The sequence below is a fragment of the Mustela nigripes genome, chromosome 4 (assembly GCF_022355385.1).
Source record: "Mustela nigripes isolate SB6536 chromosome 4, MUSNIG.SB6536, whole genome shotgun sequence".
Taxonomy (NCBI): domain Eukaryota; kingdom Metazoa; phylum Chordata; class Mammalia; order Carnivora; family Mustelidae; genus Mustela; species Mustela nigripes.
In genome coordinates this window covers 41,658,623-41,679,591 of record NC_081560.1, presented here as the reverse complement: position 1 = coordinate 41,679,591, position 20,969 = coordinate 41,658,623, and the positions used below count along the sequence as shown (strand labels likewise).

The 20,969-nt window shown below is 39.9% G+C and overlaps 1 protein-coding gene across 1 annotated transcript in view; it reads right to left on the bottom strand.

The window, feature by feature from the left end:
- Positions 1-14,384: 14,384 nt before the first annotated feature.
- HERPUD2 (HERPUD family member 2) overlaps positions 14,385-20,969 on the bottom strand; it is a 31,458-nt gene continuing 24,873 nt past the window's right edge. The window contains exons 6-9 of the mRNA XM_059396582.1: positions 19,673-19,795; positions 16,751-17,074; positions 15,936-16,053; positions 14,385-15,249 (exon numbers count right to left, since the gene is read on the bottom strand). Of these exons, the coding sequence (XP_059252565.1) occupies positions 15,088-15,249; positions 15,936-16,053; positions 16,751-17,074; positions 19,673-19,795 (727 nt within the window). The 3' untranslated portion in view covers positions 14,385-15,087. The remainder of the gene's footprint in view (positions 15,250-15,935; positions 16,054-16,750; positions 17,075-19,672; positions 19,796-20,969) is intronic.

Here is a 20,969-nt window from a genome sequence, read left to right as displayed (position 1 = left end):
CTTACAACCCTTCCCTTCCATACTTCCCTCTTCCAGGCTTACACACAAATGGGTTCAATTCTTCCAGCTGTATTGCTGAACTGAATCATATTTATTAAATCTGTTTGAATTTTTCTAACTATTCTAGAAGAAAAGGATCCCATTTCCAACTTCAAACACATACTATTTCTATTTTCCTCCTAAATATAAGATATACACACTGGATGATGCCTAAATAATTGTTGTTCAAAGTAATGGTCTAAAGAACACTTAGGCATAAAGCGGACTTGGCAGATACTAGGCACAGAGCTTTCTGTTTCACAGTTTTTTAATATAACTATATTCACCCAATAGACAAGATTTTGTATTCTGTCCTTTTTCATCTAGCATATCATATGCATTTTTGAGTTTACACATGGGCTTTACAACCACCATTTGGAAAAGCTGAGTGACATTCCTTCAGGTGGACACACTCTACTTTAACAAACCATGCTCTTTTCTTTCCATTTTTCATGATTATTAATAACACTGCAATGAGCGACATCTTTCTGCATAAAATTTTTCCAATATGTAGTATTATTTCTATAGCTTCAACTCTTAGAAGTGTAACTACTGAATTAAAGGATAATATTTAGCTTGTTAAGATATGTGAAAAACTTTCCCAAAACACTCCTCCAATTTATACTCTTACATATTCTATTCAAATTAACAGGATCAATTAATGTGCAATTCAAGGTGGTCAACAAAGTACAGAAGAGGGTGACTTTAAATGTTTATTGTGAAAGGTATTTTACATGCAGAAAAATATGTAACATACATGGAGTTTAAAGAATAATAACAAAATTAACACTCATGTATCCATCACCCAGTTTAAGACAGTATTATGAATACCTTAGAAGCCCCCTTCATATATTGTTGCACCTACAGACAGATGTCATAATCTCAATAGATTAAAATTCATATACAGACACATACATTTATATTCCATTCATATCCTAAGGAACTCTCCTTGACATAATTTTGGGGTGTTTCCATCTTATAATTTTGCCATCTTGAACCTTTTTTCTGCCTCTAGTCAAGTATGACAAAGAACAGATGGCATGGGGGTATCCGGGTGGCTCAGTAGGCTAAGCCTCTGCCTTCGGCTGAGGTCATGATCTCAGGGTTCTGAGAGAGAGCCCCACGTCAGGCTCTTGCTCAGCGGGGAGCCACTTTTAACTGCCTTTCTCAAGAAGTGACACATCTCTGCTTTCCTTGTGAGAACTGCCTCATGGCTTCAACTTTACGGTAAAGAAGGTTGGCAGATGCAGCCTCTCTTTATAACCAAACGATGCTGCCCATCACATACAATCTCCACAATAGCCCCCCTCCCCAAGTGATAACCCATTCTTGACTTTCCTGTTAATCACCCCCTTGCTTTTCTTTATACTTAAAAACAAATTGCCTAGGAAGCACACCTAATTGTGTGAGAGAAGCATCCAAAATCATATTCATTCTAGACAATCTATTGTTGACTGACTTCTCGGATGCATTCCTTCTGTCATCGTTTTTTTTTTTTAATGACTGCCTTCTACATGCAAAATCTAGAAGGAAAGATGCAATTAATATTCATGAAATCACATAGTACTTGACTCCATCAGTCCATCAGCAAACTTCCCTCATGAGAAAATTCTAACTGTAATCAAGGAAGTAAGAGCTCCTGGGAGAAATGGCTAATTCGAGGGCTGGGGCAGGACATTTACAAGATGGGCCTGGAGCACCTTGTTACACCAGGAAGTAAGAGAAGAAAGAGAAAAATGAAAAATCCCAGTTCAAAAGAAAAATCCCAGTGATGGGAATATGTCAAAGGGACATAGGAGCCAACTAAAAGCACTCATGATGGCCAAAGCTGGAACAATGTGAGCAGCAAAATAAAGTAGCATTGGATTAAAACTCAAAGTATAAAATATGTTAAGATTCATGAACCCAAAGGACATAAATAAATGACTGGAAAATAAATGGGAGAGAAGAGACAAATCTTGCATGTAGAAGAATTCTAATTTATGTAGTATACTCCATCTGCAAAGTGGTAGAACAGAGCTCCCTATGACTTAAGTATAGGCAATACATGGTGACTTCCTTACAGAGTATGGAAAGGGAATAATTTTACAGTGAAGAAATCTGACAAACACTACCTCAACCAGGTGATCGCAGTCAACGTCAAGAGTGATAAGTCATGTTGATGGAATGTACTCCTGATACGACGTGAAGAAAAGGGCAATTTATCTCTATGACCATCCCCAAAACACATATGACCCTAGACTAGTGAGAAAAACAGACAAATCCCAAAGGAGGGCTATCCTATAAAATACCTGACCGGTACCTCTTCAACTGTTAAGGTCATCAAAAGCAAGTGAAGTCTGAGAAACTGTCAGAGCCTAGTTTAAGTAGACAAGATAACTAAATGTAATGTGATATCCTAGAGAGGATTCTGGAAGAGAAAAGGGACATTAGGTAAATATTAAGGAAATCTGAATAAAGTATGGATTTTAGTGAATAAATACATATCAGTATTGGTTTGTTAATGCAATAAATGTACCCTACTAGTGTCAGCTGTTAATAATGGGGGAACTGGGTAAAGGGGACACGGGAACTCTCTGCACTATCTTTGCAATTTTTTCTGTAAATCTAAAACTGTTCCAAAATTAAACATTCATTTTTTCAAGTTAAAGAAGCTAAAGAAAAAGATCAAAAGAAGTATCAAGCAATTTCAGCCACTTTTATCTATATGCTTGAGTTTTAGATAGTAATAATTAAATCCCTGTAATAAGAGCTGAAGGCTGAAGAGAAATGTCTCCCAAGGGAACTGTGGGTATATGGCATGAGGCAGAGGGTGTTATATCACTACCAAAAACTGTAGTCTTATTGGTGAGTTTTCTGTGAATTTGTCCAAAATAGAGTTTGTCAAAAATTTAAATGACCCTCATCTGAAAAATAACGGTCTGATTCAACCACCAGCAGTCAGCTCTGCACATAGGAAGATAGCGACAGCAATGCTTAACTCCTTCCGGAACCACTTGCCTCTCTGGCGCCCCCCTCCAGCACCCCTGAGGCACCTGCACAAACCGTTATTCTCTGCATTTTTCTGTATGCTTGAAACATTCCATAATAATATTAAGGTCATGTTTTTCTAGAATTTTTTCCTACTGAAACTTCAATTTTGAAATAATTCCAGGCAACAATTTGCAAAAATAGTACACCCTTCCCCCAGTGTTCCTAAATGTTAACATTTTACATAGCCATAGTACACTGACCAAAACCAAGATGCTAACTTGGAAGGAATACTGTTAATTAATTTACAAACTATCTTCAGATGTCACCAACTGCCCCACTAATGCCCCTTTTCTTGTCCAGGATCACACACTGCATTTAGCTGCCACATCTCCAGTCTGGGGTTGTTCCTCTGTCTTTGTCTTTCATATCCTTAGCCCTTTTGAACAGAGTAAAACAGTTAAAGCCATAGAGTTTATGGCAATCTCCCCAAAACAGTTTCATTGAAGGCAGTTCTTCAAATCGTTGCCAGCACATCAGGGAGGAGCTGTGATATGGGTTCTTACCTGAGAGGACGCAGTCACCTCAGGCGAATCCCCAGGAGAAGAGGAGAATAAGGAAGTGGCTGAGCAGGGGCAGGACTGACCTGCACCCAGTTTTAACGCTAAGGTCTCCTGAGCCTCTACCACAGTGCCAAGCTCCTAGAAGCCCTCATGTGCAGGAACTTCAGAGGTGGGGCGGGGGGGGGGGGCACCGTGGGTAAGTGTGTGCCCAAGTCCCCTCAGCAGGGCTTGTGGAGGAGTTCAACCCAAAACTGAGAGAGGACCAGGCTGTCAGTACCGCACGTCCTGGAGCTGACTGGGGGCCATGATCTCCGGCTTTCCCCACGTTTAGCAGAAAAGACCAGACTATCAGGCCCAAGAGAGGGTCTCGCATGCTTTCTCATGCCACTGTGACATAGCATCCTGCCCTACAGTGCCCCTGAGCGCTAAGTAACCTTCTTCTAGGACTCCCAGCAATGGAGATACGCAGTGGCACATCACCATCTAGTGCTGAAATAAGGAAGTGCAACAATGCTCTTCCCTGCCTCTCCAGTTGCTGGTCTCGGAAGAAGACTAGTTTTTCCGCAGAGATTGACAATCTTGAAGAAGCAACATGCCAAGATTTAATCAGTTGACTAATTTCATAGTATGACAAGTCGGTGTGGCTTATTGGGCAGAGACTTTGGAGTCAGATGGACCAGGAGAGAATCCCTTCTCTGTTCATATTCAATGTGGCTTGTTCAGCCTCTGAATGTCACTGACCCTTATTTTCCTCACATTTAAAATGAGGGTAATATAATTACATTTAAGGTTGTTGTAACATACCTTGGTGAGGCCTGGGTTCATAGTAGGCCCCCAATAAATATGCATTTCCCTCTCATGCTCCTCTCTATGCCCTTTTGTGTAATTTCATTGAGATTGAAAACATTGAAAAGAGACCGTTCATGAGAGGTATGATAACATTTATCCAAAAAGCCAGACATGCTGTAAAATCCAGAAGCCAGACCACATAGTGCTTAGAGCAGAGACTGTGACAGGGGACTGCCTTGTTTTGAATACCAGCCCTGCCAGTTGCTGGCTTTTCCATCTGTAAAACAGAAACAGTAATAAATATACCTACCTCCTAGGGTTGTTGTGAAATTTAAATAAAGGAATACCTGCAAGGCACTTAGAAGAGTCAACATTTGATGAGTGTGATCTCATTAATATTTTTTAATGTTGCTGACCCAAAAATGCAGGGCTGGGAGTGCTAGCATTTATTTGATTTATAAAAAGAAAATGTTACACCTTGTCCTTTTGAATGCTGCTACTCTACCCCTTGTTTTCCCCTAAAATACACACACATACACACACACACACACCACCCCCCACACCACCCCCCGGACTCTATCTTCAGATAGTTACTTTGAGTCTGGTGCTTCTTGACTGTTAGCTTCCTGGGGCAGAAGAAGATGCAGCGGGGCCTGGGCAGCCTATCTGCGCTTCATAAACAGCTCAAACCCCCAGAGACTTGCACCTTCCCCGTAAAGTGAAATACCCCTCTTACTCCAGTAATGCTTCTTACCTTAAAGTCTGCTTTGGATACTAAATACATCAGCTTCCTGTTGATTCATAATTGCATTGGGAAGGCATTTTCAAACACTCTTCTACTTTCAACCTTCCCATATTCTTATACTTCACACTTGTTGTTTTTAAGTCTCGTAGAATTAGGTTTTGTTCTTCATCCAGGTTGGCAATATTGACTTTAAATTTTAACGTTTAGTCCATTTATGCATGATGTAAATATTGATGCATTCACATTTAAACCTACTTTACTGTTTGCTCCACTTGTCCCCATCCGTGCTATGTGCCTCTTTTCTCTTTTCTTGCCTTTTTTCCAATTTTTAAAATGTCATTTTCTCCTTCCATTATCTGTTTGGTTTACATTTTAGTTATTCTTTTAGTAAATACCATAGAAATCAAAATACGTACCTTGCTTTATTATTTCCTAATATAAATTAGTGTCTTCAACATTTCCATTTCCAAGACAATTTAAGGACCTCAGGATATTCAATTCCATTTACCTCCCATCAGACGTATGGGCTACTTTTGTAGTTCATTATATATGTAAGACCCCATAGAGCATGAAATTCCCATTTTATGGCATTATCTTTTTAGATTTATACACACATTTACCTTTCCACTGCTTTTTGATTCCTTTCTGCTCCTCCGAGTGATCTGTGGCCATTCTCCTTATGCTGAAACACCCACTAGTGTTTTCTTTTGTACTTTTGGTACTTCCAGATGGTGACAAAGTCTACCTTCCTTTGCCTGAAAATGTCTTTTAAAGAATACTTTTGTTGCAAATAGTCTCCCACGGTGGCTGTTGTTTTCTTCCAGCTCTTCAAAAATACCACCTATTAGGCTTACTTATTGTTGCTTCTTTGAAAGTTTTTCTCCGGCTACTTTTAAAATTTGTCCTTTTTTCAACACTTTTACTAGGAAGTAATTGGCGTGATTTCCTTTGTATGCTCTGCTTACCACAGTGTAGCTACTATCTGTCCCCATATGACATTATTACAATACCATTGACTATATTCTCTATGCTGTACCTTTTATCCTTGTGATTTATTCATTCTGTAGCTGGAAAACTGTATCTCCCACTCCCCTTCACTCATTTTGCCCATGCCTTTACCCACCTCCACTTTGGTAGCCATCAGTCTATTCTCTGTATCAAAAGTTCCAATTCTGCTTTTTGATTGCTTATTCATGTTTTTTTATATTCCATGTAAAAATGAAATCATATATCTTTCTCAATCTGACTTATTTCACTTAGCATAATAGCCTCTACGAGCATCCATGTTGTCACAAATGGCAAGATCTCATCCTTTTTATGGCTGCGTAATAGTTCATGTGTGTGTCTTCATCCTTTTATCTATCAATTGACACTCAGGTTGCTTCTGTATCTTCGCTATTATAAATAATGTTGCAATAAACATAGGGGTAAAAAGATAAACACATCTTTTCAAATTAGTGTTTCTATTCTCTTTGGATAAATACTCAATAGTATTTGCATAATTTTTGTTTTTAACTTTTTGAGGAGGCTCCATGCAGTCTCCCACTGGCTGCACCAGTGTTCATTCTCATCAGCAGTGTACCAGGGTTCCTTTCTCCCCACATCCTCACCAACACTGTCTTCTGTTTTTTATTTTAGCCACTCTGGCAGGTATAAGGTGATAGCTCCATGGGATTTTGATTTGCATTTCCGTGAAGACTGATGTTGAATATTTTTTCATGTGTCTGTTGGCCATCTGGATGTCTTCTTTGAAAATACGTCCATTCAAGCCCCCCGCCCATTTTTTAATTGGATTGTTGTTGTGGTTTTTTTTAGTGTTGCATTGTATGAGTTCTTTATATATTTAGGATATTAATGCCTTATCAGATATATCATTTGCAAATATTTTCTCCCATTCAGTGGATTGTCTTCTGTTTTACGGATGGTTTCCTTACATAAGTTAGGGAAATTTTCAGCTATTATTCCTTCAAATAAGTTTTCTGCCCTTTTCTTTCTTATCTTTCTGGGACCGCTATAATGTGAATGTTTGTTCACTTGATATTGTCTAAGAGATCCCTTAACCCATCCTCATGTTTTTTATTCTTTGTTTGTTATTTAACTTGGGTGCTTTTCATTAACCTGTCTTCCAAATTGCTAATCCATTCTTCTACACCTGCTAATCTACCGTTGATTCCCTCTGGCATATTTTTTATTTCTGGCGTATTTTGTAGTCTTCAATTCTGATTCCTTTTTATATTTTCTTTCTCTTTACTGAAAGTCTCACTGAGTCCTTCCACTCCTCTCTGCAGCCCAGTGAGTATCTTTATAATCATTACTTTAAATTCTTTAGCAGGCATATTGTTTATATCTTTTTCATTTAGTTCTTTTTCTGAGGTTGTGTCTTATTCGTTCTTTTGCAGCATATTCTTATGTCTCCCCATTTTGGTTGGCTTTCTGTGCTTATTTCTCTGGATTACACAGAAGAGCTACTCCTCCTAAGCCTGAAGGAATGGTCTTGTGTGTGGTCACCTCCTAAGTAGACTGTGTGTGCTGGGTAAATGTGCTGACTGGCTGGAGCTATGGGTGACATGGGCTGGGGTCCCATGGCTCTCCATGCAGCAGGTGCCCTGATAGGGCAGCTAAGGCTAAAGGGAGTACAAGCCAGAGTATTCTGAGGCTCTACACACAGAAAGCACCTTAGCACAATAAGCTGAAGCTCAAGTGGGTGTCATCTGGGGTGTCCTGGGTTTTTCCATGTAGAGGATGCCCTGGCAGGCTGGCTGAGCCAAGGTATAGGTCAAGAAGTCCTGGGCCTTTGTACACAGAGGGTACAGGGAAAACAGCTAAAGCTGAAGTGGTTGCAAGCCAGGGGCTATGGGGCACTCTCTGCAGGGTACCCTGTGGGGCAGCTAGAGCTGAAGCAGTGTGTAGTCTGGGAGGTCCCTGGACTTCTGCACAGAGGGTGTCCTGGCAGGACAGCTGAATCTAAAGTGGATACCAGCCAGGGGAATCCAGAGCTCTCTGCACAGAGGGCACTTTGGCAAGATAGCTCTAGCTGAAATGAGTGTAAACTGGGGTATTCTAGGACTCGTCACACAAAGGGTGCACTGGAGGGGTGATTGGAGCCAAGGCAGGATCCAGGCCAGAGGGTCCTGGGTGCTCCGCTCAGGGGAAGCCCTGGCGGGAAAGCTAAAGCTAGGGTGGGCAGCGGTCCCTGAGCTCTGCAAAATGCACCCTAGCAAGACAGGTGAAACTGAAATGGTTGCAAGGGGGTTGTTCTGGGGCTCTCCACATTGAGGGCGGCCTGGTGGGACAGCTGAGGCTGAACTGGATGCAAGCCACGGTGTCCCAGGGTGCTCAGCTCAGGGCCTGACGACTGGAGCCAAGGCCAGTGCAGGTGAGAGGGGAATGCCCCCACAGCGGGGGTCCTGGCAAGGGTGCTGGGGGCTTCCGGGCAGGTCAGCTGGATCTGAAGGAGAGGTCAGCCGGAATGTTCTTGAGAGCTCTGGGCAGGGGTTGCTCTAGGAAGCCGTCTGAAGCCGAGGTGGTGTGGGGCCGCAGCTGTAGTGAGCACTAATGAGGGGTATCCCCAGGTGCAGCGCCCCGAGGCCACCCTAGAGGACGGCTGGGGCTCGCGAGGCGGCAGGCAGCTTAGGGCTCAGCCTGTGCCCTCAGGGTGGAGGGGGAACAAGGACCCGCGGACGGCCGCTCCCACCCCAGAGCCGTCCAGCAGCTCCGGGCCTAATGGCCGAGTCCTAGAACTGACTTTTCGATGCCAGTCACTCTCTTAAACTCCGGCTTTTCCCCCGTGTCCGAGGACAGAGGGGTCTGCTCCCGGCCCGTCCACACACGCCCTCCCGGTGGCCGTTCGCGGCGCTGGCGGCTTGGGGCTCTCGCCTTACCTTGTCTCCATCTCTCTTGCTGCTCTCTCTTGCCTTCTGTCTTTTGTTGTGCCAGAGTGTTCAGCGGGCCCTCAGTTCTTCCTCAGGAGGAAATGCTCGGTAAATCCGGGCAATCTGGCGCCTCGGGTGGCGCGCTCGGCGAGTTCGGGCTCTTCCGACGCCGCCATCTTGGGCCGGAACGTTTCGTTCTTGAAGCTTCTAATCCCAGCTCTCGTTAAGGTCTGTCAGATAATGCTAGATGCCTGAATTTTCTGAGGCTCTGTTTCTATTCAGTTTCTCATTTAGTCAAATCCTATGTTTCTGTGTTCTTAGTTACCTTTTATTAATGAACAGAGTTCAAAAAGCCTGTAGAGAAAACTGAGAAACTACATGTTCTCTTCCGTTGGGATTTATTTTTGCTTCTGGCTGTTAACTAGGTTTGGTGCAAGTTGCCTCATTCTGTGAGGGGTGGAGGTGGTTTGAGACTGGGCTTTGGTTCTTGTGAGAACAGGCCCATTTCCAGTTTGTGTACTGGAGGGGTAGGTAGCCCTTTTGGGGAGCCAATAGAAAGCCTGGGGTGCTCAAAATCACTTCCACTTAGTGCATCCTGGACTCTAGTTTTTGTTACCGATGAGTCTCCCAAAAATGTTTGTGCTGCTTCCCAGCCACCACGCTTGACTGAACAAGGCTTTCAGGCTGGAAAAAGTGGCACCAAATGTAGGTCACACCTGTCTGGAATACTGGCCTTTGCTTTCTTGGTAGCTCTCTGGTGTCTTATTGGACACACATGTTCTGACTTTTCTAGTTTTCTAGTGCAAAACAAAACAAGCTAATCACCGATTGCTGGAAGCTGAACTTTTCACATGCCTTACATGAATAATTTTAAAGAGTTCAAGTTCTGAAGTAAAAAAACAAGTTCAAATCTTGACTGTGTCACTTACTAGCTATGGGACCTTAGGTGAGCTATTTAACTTCGTTGTGTCTTAGTGTCCTCATCTGGAAAAACAGAAGTAACAATAGCCCTACCTTGAGTTTTTTTGTTTTTTGTCTTTAAGATTTTTTTTTTTTTTTTAATTTGACAGAGAGAGATCACAAGCAGGCTGAGAGGCAGGCAGAGAGAGGGGGAAGCACTCCCTGCTGAGGAGAGAGCCCGATGCTGGGCTCAATCCCAGGACCCTGGGATCATGACCTGAGCCAAAGGCAGAGGCTTTAACCCACTGACCCACCCAGGTGCCCCTACCTTGAGTTGATTTAAGGAATTTTTTTTTTTTTAAGATGCAGGTAGAGCACAGAGCCAGGTATGTAGCAAATATTCAAATGTTATTCAAATATCAGTGATAACTGTTTTCAAAGTACTATAATAATTTACATAAATTACCACAAAACACCAGCCTCTCTCCTATGCACCCTCTGTGAGGGGTGGTAACTGGTAAAGACCAAACATAGATCTTAATTTTTCCAACTTTCCTATGGCTTTCGAACCCTTGGATAGAGTGGCTTACTGCACTGCATGAAATAGTTTACGTAGGCATTCATATTGGAAAATAAAACAATCGGAGTAAGAGAAAATTTAGTAGCGGGATCAAGGAAGTAGGATGCATGAAATTAGTCCTCCTAGACTATAGCCTCGAGGGTGTATCCAAGTGTAATGAGAGAAAATAACCATCAAGGTTTGCTCTGAAAAAGGGAGACAGATCTTTTGCTGTCCTCCCCATATTAGGGCTGAGCCCTCATTGTGCTGGGAAAAGCTTTCTGCTTACTATGACTCCTGGACACAGAGAAGCTCCAGGTGCTAAGGAACAAGAACCCTAACTAATTATTCTGGGTTCTCTTTGTAAGAAAAGCCTTTATTTCAAAGCTTCCATAGTATTTTAATAAGAGGCTTACACTGCTTCACAACATTCAAGAAGCATCATTTAAGTGTCTTAAATGTTTTTAAATGCTACTGTATTGTACACTTAAAAATCTAATAGTCTAGATCTCGTGTCCAATGTTCCTACTGTGTAAAAAAATTCAAAAAAGTTTAAAGTACTTTTAATTCTTGAAGTATTGAAACATCCAAACTATATTTATGTAAGATAGAAAATACCAGAAAAATGTTTTGTACTCACCATGCGGCCAATTTATTTCACTTTCCCAGGTTACAGTTACAGCATATGATGCCACATGGAGAGGTAAGTTCAGTTCACTGGGACTCCCAGAAAAAACTGTCATTAAGGACACTACATTCCAGAGCCTGCAGTTTTGCAGACCCAGCAACGAAATTTCAGATATGACAGGCCTGATGGTCTGATTTATACCAGACTTACAGAAAACTGATCTATAAATCAGCACACATTGGTTTCTCCACAGTGAAGCAAAAACAGCTCCTGGGACTGTACAAATGAGGATCCAAACATGGTCTTTTCTCTCCTCGTTTGAAAAGCCAGATTTCAATAGTGATGATGGAGCCAGAAAACCAGTTAGAGAAACGATGGATGGTGGCATTAAACAATGCCACCAAACTATGGCAAGAATTGTCTCCAACTCTCCAGCCCTGAGGATCACCCTTTTCTTTTACCCTCTCACCCATATTGCTTGGCTATACAAAGTCTAGTCTTTATTGTGATGTATAAGGAACAGAAGTCCTAAGAAGTGTTTATCCACAAATCCATTCTGGCTGTTGCTAGTCAGCACTTGGCCTAGAGACCGGTGTCAAAGCTGCTGTGCTGCTCTTTTGCCATCTGGAAACCATCTCCAAGCTACCACAGCCCCCTAGGCACCGTCTGGCCCCAGTATGGACACAGCTCCTCCCTTAATCCTCTAAAACACAGCCCACACTGGGCTGCAGGTTTTGACAAAGACTCACCAAAAGTGAACCTAACAAAAGGGAATTAATAATGTGGAGAAAATCATTAAAATCCAGCAACACATTCCATTGTTCTTAAAATCCTTAGCCACCCCCCTTTAAAGGGGACATCTATGACTAACATTTTTCTCCTTAGCCCCAATCTATGACTAGAATACAGTGACCTGTTCATTTCCTCCACATGGGTGTCCCCTACAATGCTGTTCCCCTCTATGAATTCTATGGCTCCAATTCTCCCATCTCTAGCTCCCAAGGGAAGAAAGACTAATCTGTCTCATTATCTCTGCATTCTTACCCTACCCACCCATTCTGGTTTAGGATATGACCCATGAAGCATTTCTTACAGCTTTAAGTTTATTTATTTAGCTTCCAGGTTAAAATCCAGACCCTCCCTCTGGATGCACTCGCTCCCATCAGCCCTGAAACAAGCCATTCCTAATCCTGATCCAAAGAGTATACTAATGTACTATAGCTCACCCAGTTGAACATCTATCAGTTCTAGTTCTTTCCTGTTAAACAATGAAATGAATATCTTAAAGCTAAATCTCACACATACACCATACCCTTTCAAACTTTTGCTGATTCAGAGGGTATGCACAAAAAATAAACAAACCAAAAACAAACAAAAAAAAAAAACAAAGGGTATGTACATTTTCACTCACTCATTCAGGATCAAACTAATTATTGGGCACTCTTCAAGGACTGGGGATGTAATAATGAGCATATGTGCCCTACCTCATAGTCCTCATATCTTGTGAGAGAGACAAAAGGAAATAAATGTAAACTGCAATGGTGTAATATGTAAAGAACAGTGCTGCCAGGGAACAGTGCTGCCAGGGAAAAGCTTCTTTACAGAACTGGCCATTAGCTCAGATTTCATGAGTGATTAGTAAATGTTAACAAGGGAAAAAAAAAAAAAGGAAGAGACTGTGTTCCAAGCAAAAAGAACAATTTAAAAGTCTTGGGGCTGGAAGGATGGAAGGAGAGAGTACTGGGATTGGAAGACCAGCCTAGCTCAAACAAAGGCATTAATGATGAGCAGAGACTGAGAGGGTCCAAGGATCCAACCTTTCAGAACTTTGTAAACATGTTCAGGAATCTGATCTTTATTCCAGTAACGATAGGATGACACTGAATGATTCTGTGTACACATTGAAAATTTGGTACTTGCTGGAAAGGCTATATATACTATTTTATATTCCCCTATAGCTTCACTTACACTGAGTATTATTACCTTAATTTGATAGTTTTAACCTTGAGACTCATTCTGTTTTCATATTTATTGCCCATATTTGTATCTGTTAACAGACATAATGTTTGTGTGTCTTCTCCCCCTCATATTCGTGTTGAAATCCCAACCCCCAATGTGATAGTATTAGGAGGTAGGGTCTTTGGGAGGTAATTAGGGCATGAGAGCAGAGCTCTCAGGAATAGGGTCAGTGCCCTGTAAGAAGAGATGGGAGAGCGCACGCTTCTGCTCTGTTCTCTGCCATATGAGAATACAGCAAGATGGTCATCTACAAGCCAAGAAGAGGGCCTTCACCAGACACAGAATCTGCCAGCACCTTGATCTTGGACTTCTTAGCCTCAAGAACTGTGAGAAACAAATGTTTGTTGTGTAAGCCACTCAGTCCAAAAAGACTAGAGAGTGTCCTTGCCCATTTCCTTACTGGAACACTGTCTTCTTTTAACAAAATTTAAGACTTACTTATTACTATCTTTTTAATCTTTTTTCCCCTAATTGTTTGCCTTTTAATTATGTATGTCAAAATATTATATACATAGCAACCTTTTCTTTCAGGAATTCTGCCATAAAGGCATTTTGTCACCCCAATATTATGGAAGTATTCACCTATGTTTTTTGTTAGTATTTGTATGTTCAATTGCTCATACTGAATCATGATATTTTGACTGATATCTATAAACAGAAATCTAATTTCACTTTTCAAAGGGTTAACCAGTTATCCCTTGAAATGTCACTTTCATCATTATAAGTAAACAACTTAGAAAATAATTTGTTTTCTTAATTTTCTATTTTGTTCTCTTATCTAATCATATATTACCAGACCAGTACCACATATAACTTTATAATACATTTCATGTGAGTGAAGTTCTTGCACACTAAGTTCTCCCACCCTCATTTGTCCAATTTTAATATTTTTCTTTTCAGCGTAACAGATTTCATTGTTTTTGCACCACACCCAGTGCTCCATGCAACCTGTGCCCTCCGTAATACCCACCACCTGGCTCCCCCAGGGAGCCGGGCCCTTCAAAACCCTCAGGTTGTTTTTCAGAGTCCATAGTCTCACATGTCCAATTTTAATTTTTAGCCACCCTATGAGAAACTTATTCCTTTTGTATGAAATACTGAATTGGCTTTCACAGGGCTTTTTAAATAGACTATCAGGGTTACCGATTAAGAACTAAGAGATATCCACCTGGAACACAAAGAGGTGAAAATGACCTGGAAGACTTCAGCAACTTTTCCCAACAACTACTGAAATTTACATAGATTTTTACATGTAATGGGTATATTAGTGAAGGGTCCAAACAAATATCCCATAAGACAGTTTACCGTAATTGACCTTTTATTTTAAAAAATTACAGGGAGCAATTTCCAGCATATTTTATAAAAGTACTGCCTGTATCAAACATTTATATCACTATTAATTCCATTGAAGAGCTGCCTTTTTTTTAAGGTACTAATTCCAATTGATGGGATACATGCCCTTAAAATAGAAAGTTTCCATTATTTATCCAAATGTCAAAATTAAGATTATTGAGAAGTTTATTGCTTTATGGCTGGGCAAGATGCTGCTAGCACATTTTAGGTAAATAATATTCTTTATTAAAAACTATGAGGTCATTCTGTTTAAAACTTTCAGGATAATTCACAGAAAATAGATATATTTATTCAAATTATACACTGAAGGGCTGGGCTATTGGCTAGACATTTACATGTGAAGCAGCTCTTTAAAGAAATAAGACACACAAATAGATCTGCCTTGATATAATATACATAATTGAAATTAACAAAACCTGGAAGACCAACATTGTTATACTATGTTTTGTTAGGATCTTAAAAAAGAAATCACACATTTAGTAGTCCATTTGTGCTTAAAATATTCATATGCATGAGAAGCTTAAAGAAAAAAAAACACCTCTGTACATGATGATGAAAAGAAAGTAATAAATTTTTTTGAAATTGCACTGTTATTTAAAACCCTTCCCTAAAGTCAGACCCTCCTTTGTAGCTGGCACAGTTTTTCAGGTCTAATTGGCAACCTGGGGAGGCCCCTCTGGTATCAGTGAAGTAAAGAAGGTGGTGATAAAAGACCAAGCTGATGCCATTAATCCAGGCCTTTGAACTGCACTGGCGTCTTCACCTGCATCTTCTCCACTCTCATCTTCAAGCCCATCATCCATAAGACGCTCCTTTCAAACAAAACAAGAAACATTCTCCTAAGGGATTTGAAGTTAGTATTAACTCATGACAGAAAAAGAAAGAATTAAATCCTTCCCTACAGAAAAGGAATATGAGCATGTAATAAGGAAGTGGGACATATCTGGTTATTAGAAATCTTTGTTAAATCCAAAATTGATAAATTCCTCAGTGTTCAAGTTCAAAGGGATAACTGCCAATTTAATCAAATTCTCATGGTGTGCATAATTTTCTTTCTAGGCTATTTTCAGTAAGAATAATGCTAATTCTTCCTGCTTAACTCTTTTTTGGGTTTTGTTTGTTTGAGAGAGAGAGCAAGCAAGCATGGGGGAGGAGCAGAGGGAGAGGGAGAGAGAATCTTAAGCAGCCTCCCTGCTGAATGCACAGCCCAAAACAGGGATCTATCTCACAACCCATGGATCAGGATGTGGGCCAAAATCAAGAGTTGGATGCTTAACCACCTGAGCCACCCAGGCACCCCCTACTTAATTTGAATATATGACTGATTCAGTATTATATTCTAAGTTCTCCCAGAAAAAAATCATACAATTTTATATGTTTCTTCCCATGCTATTCCACAAAAACTTATGGAATGCCCCAAGATTTTTTTATCATGTTGGTTTCTTACACTGCTGAGGAACATCTATATTTGAAGTATACGAAAGCCTCATTAGCATACCATTTCTTCAAGTTCTAGGTTGTTTGCGTTTTGCCCATCATTGTTAACTTCGGCATTATTGTTGGGAGCCTGTTGCTGACCTCCTTCTTGCCTAAAAGGAAACCATCCAGCTTGGTGTCTGTTCAGTAAAATAAAGAGAAAAGGAAAGAAGTTGAAACTGTTTTTATTTGTAATGCTGTAAAACATTAGTGTCCTACAAAAGAAAAATTATTTCCACTATAATAGATAAAAAGACCAAATTTCCTACTTTGGACCAAGAACTGCCACTCTCAAAGCAATGAGAGCAAACAGGAATCAACTTAAGTCTAAAAATCTATCATGGACTTTGCTGGTTCTAGGTCAGATATCTTAACAATGAACTTAGCTGTCTTAATGTCCTAACATACTGAGAGTCGTAACATCTTTCCCAATATTTTTCAAAATGAAATTCAACTACATTATTTCTTTGCCTCTTGGAATAAAGGGGGGCAAGAAAAAGTCTACTTAGGAAAAAAAGTCTGACCTATTCCTATAGGTCTTCTTACTGATAGCTTTAACTAAAAAAGACTATCCTTATGCAATAGTGCATCAGACACTTCAAGTTCTAAATAATTGATAGAGCATGTCTAAATGAATTAATTTTTATGAAAGACCATAAAAGAAAAATCTGCTTGGAGACAGTTCTGATAAACGTTCTTATTCTTACTCTTACTCTGGAGTCCAAAACTCCTATTCCTTCACTCAAGAGTCATGACAGAATACTGCATGCCAAATTCTGTCAACAGTTTTATAAAGTAATTAAAAGAAAGCACAAGAAGTTAACAAGCATCACTCACAAGTAAACCAGTAGCATGGCTCCCATTACCATGATAAACCGACTAAAAGAAGAATAGAAGTATACAATGCTAAGGAGAATTGCGGCTCGTGAGAACGTGTACATCCAGTCTAGCCAGTCTCGGTTGAAGTCTTCTTCATTTAGCACTGGACCTCCCTGTGCATTCATTTGAACATTCTCATTCATGGGTCGATTTTCTTGGGCCACTAGGTTTGGAGCTGGTGGGGGTTCTTCGCCAGGAACATGTGCCAGATTTAGAGGCTGTGAAGCAGCAGGCTGGGTTGGGTTGGCATTTGATGTGGCCTGAGCTGAAACTGCAGCTTGGCTGAAATATTCACCAAAATAAATATTAAAAAGAAAAAAAAAACTATATCATACTCTCTTTTATTTTGCAAAATGTTCTTGGGGAATCATGTGTATTTTTTCATAAACCTAATATGGAATACCACAACTCCAGTACCACATTTCTTAGGTAAGCATGAATCCCAGTGGAAAAGTGGAGCCAAGACTGATGGTAGGAGTGATAGCTCAGGAAAGGATGCTCTCTTAGCCTTACAGTCTAAGATGGCAGGGGAGAGGTGGAAGAGAAAGAAGGCCATGGTAATCATTATCTTTCCTGTTTTTCATTAAATTACTTTATATGGTAATGACCGAATCTTTTTCCAAATCTTTTCACTAATGGCCCCTTTTGTTTTTCTACATCGGATGACTATCACGGCACCCTCTCCTTTAGAGCCATGTTTTGAAAAATATGTCTAAATATGTACAGTGATCATTACCCTGTGTGGCCATTGTTAGTGATAAATGATTTGTATTTATGTTTTAAGATATTAACCAGATCTCAGATAACAACCCCTCAACCCAAATCCTGACTTTTGGGAACTTCACCTGGGAACCCTGGAATAGGTATTCGTACACCAATGAATACTTGTGACCCTGAAGTTTGCTTATAATTTGACTGCTTGAAAGAATAAATTTTCCCATACGAGGCTCTAGTAAAATGGTAATATATCTGAGATTTTCTTTAAATTATCCAGCACAGGAGGGACAAGTTCTAGAACAAGAATGCCATGATTTGATAAATGTTGAGGCTGGGTGATAAGTATACAGGGATTCATTTCACTATTCTATCTTTTCACATGCTGAAATTTTTCTACAATTAAATGTTAAAAAATCAAGATAGCAAAATAAAACAGTAGTTTCCTGGCCTATTTAATTCAGTAAGCTAATACCTTATATCTGTAGGGAGAGCTTTTTAGTTTCCAAAACACTTTCTACCTCACAGATATTCTGATTCATAGGTGACTTATTTCACTAAAGAAGAGAACTTGAGGCTCAGAAAAATAATAATAATAAATAATAAAAATAATGTACAAATATTGTATGATTCAGTAGCAAGCTACAATAAGCCCTACCTTATCTTACACAGTTCTCAAGAGATTATAAATAAGACAAGGGGTGTAAAGCATCCAGCATCTGGCAGAATATAAGCACAAAGCAGTCAGTCCAATGGTAGCTTTTACCACAGCAATAGGTAAGGTACAAATAGCCAGTCTGCAGCCAAGGGATCATGCAAGAGAACATGAGGATACAAGGTTCCTGGAGCACATCAGCTTTATGGGGTAAGGTCTGCAGTAAGGTTAAGGATGCAGACTTCACACTGTGGGCAAGGGAACCGTATTTGGGAGGATGGAGAATGACTGGCTCAATGTTGTATTAAGCACATTAACCGGGCAGCAGCAGGATGAAATATAATGAAGAGTCTGAAAGGAGAAAGAACAGTTGCAGTAAAGTAAATCCAAACTGAGAAAAGATTTGGGCAAAATATTGAAAGTAAGGTCTAGGGGAAGAACAAAAGTTAGAAACAACATATTAACTCATCTTGGTAAACTGTTGGGTTTAGGGATCACTGAAGGCAGAGTCAAAGCTGATTAAAGTTAAAAGCCTGGAGAATGAGTAAGAAGAGACTGTGTCACTGAAGAAGAAGTCAGGAAGGAGAACACATTTAAGAGGATGGTGGTGTCAAATTTGAGACAGCCTGAATTTAGAGGAAAAGCAAATTTCCCTACAGAAATCTCCCAGCAACTAGGATGAAGCACAGGAGATAAAGAATAGGGGTCATCCACAGAAAGCTAGTGACGAAGCCACAGAAGTAAGTAGTCCAAGAGGACTGGCACAGGACTGACTTCCTTACCTTCCTGTCTTCCTTACCAGACTGTCCTGAGGTACATGGCAAGTACACTGAAATTTTTCTAACTAAACAAGCAATGTTACCATTTAGAAGAAGGAAAAAATAGGCCATCAAGGACACAAGATGAGTGATCAGAAAAACAAACAATCAAGAGGATAGCAAAATCATAGAAACAAGAGAACAGTAAAGAGAAGCTAGAAATGTTAAATGAACGCATGGAGTCCAGAAGAGTGAAGGCTGAGAAGCTGTGCTCAGTGCTAAGACACATGCTGACCAGAAGCAAAACTTGTGAAAATGCTGATAGTCCAGAAAGCATATTATTAGCCTTATGTCAACACGAATCTCCCTGACAGGATTCCTTTTCATTGAGCGTCCTATCTCTTCATGGAGATTTGCTGCCTTCCAGTGAAACTTCCCTCAGTTTTCTCCTCTTAAGTAGATAAAATGTTATATTAAAGAAAGCATCTCAAGGCTGCTAAATGTAATTGGGGGAAAGAGGTAGAAACAAAGAACGGGTTTAGCTGATGTGAACTGGATGTGAACCCTTTTCTCTTAAGCCAAATAATTTAAAAGGAAGTATCTTTTGAAATGTTGGCAAATTCATTCACAGTAATTTTTAAGAACCAATAAAATACATCAGTAAATGAAAGCCCAAATCAACTTACCTAGGCTGAGAAAGAAAATAAAGCAAATAGCACACTAAGCAAAAAACCCGAACTCAAACTAACTTACTACTGCATGTAATACTGATGAGCATACAGCTGTTGCCACCACAGCATCTGTAAGGGGCTGAAAGCAGGATACACTGGGAACCCAGCTGGAATGGCTTGCCCAGGAAGTTGGTTGTCCACATTTCTGCAATACAAAGATAAAGAAATGTCTTTCCATGTTCTAGAAGTTGAAAGCATTTCTCGGAATTTTCATTTCTTAAGTATAAGCCACCTGTGACAAAATACACTAAGTGATAGTGAAAAGAGAAATACTTATTTTCAACATTCTTCAAATAAGATTATGGCTCACAGAAGATGACCCAGGCTCCCAAATATATAGAATAACTAACATTACAGCCTAATCTTAATAAGAAAATAAAGCAAATCACCCACAAAATGTGTGGCAAGCCTGATCATTTTGCTATCTTTTCATTTCAGCAGAAAAGGCCAAAATGCTTTTAATTACATTTTAAGTACACTCTCCTTAAGAACCAAAAGCCCTAAAATAAACTTCACAACAAAATATTTTGAGGAATGGGGAACCTACCAAAATGATATTGTATGTTAGTAATATTATTAAAAACATAGCATCTATTAGCTATAAAATAAAAAGCATTATAAAAATCTATATTTTTTTAGTTAAAAAAACAAGATTGGCAGAACATATGTATTCATGTATCCTTAAAGTAAGTTAAATGTCTATTAACTCAATAAAAGTTGTGGAAGGCATATTTAAGATCTCTATGACTCAGTTTCCTCACCTCAAAAATGGGGCTAATAACAGACTCTCCCTCATAAGATTGTTAGTCTGTACTCAATAAATGTAGCTATTTTTATTTTTATTGTCCCCTATGCCTAAATCAGAATAAATTCCAGAGTGTGTAATGTGAGATTTGTAGAAATTCACATATATCAAGACAACTACAGGGATAAACATGTGAGTAAACGCAGAATTTGCATTATTTGCTAACTTTCCTTTTCTTCATATTAGTTGAATTTTATCTTTAGCTGATAGAACCTAGGTCTAACCAGAATGAGACAAGAATCATTACTAAATTCATGAATTTTTAACATGATATTCAAAAGATTATTAATGTACATACAATTGTCAATAATTGACTTCACTGCTAACAGAATGAACTGGAATAAGGCTTTAAAAAATGATTTTACAGGGGCGCCTGGGTGGCTCAGTGGGTTAAGCCGCTGCCTTCGGCTCAGGTCATGATCTCAGAGTCCTGGGATCGAGTCCCGCATCAGGCTCTCTGCTCGGCAAAGAGCCTGCTTCCCTCTCTCTCTCTCTCTGGCTGCCTCTCCATCTA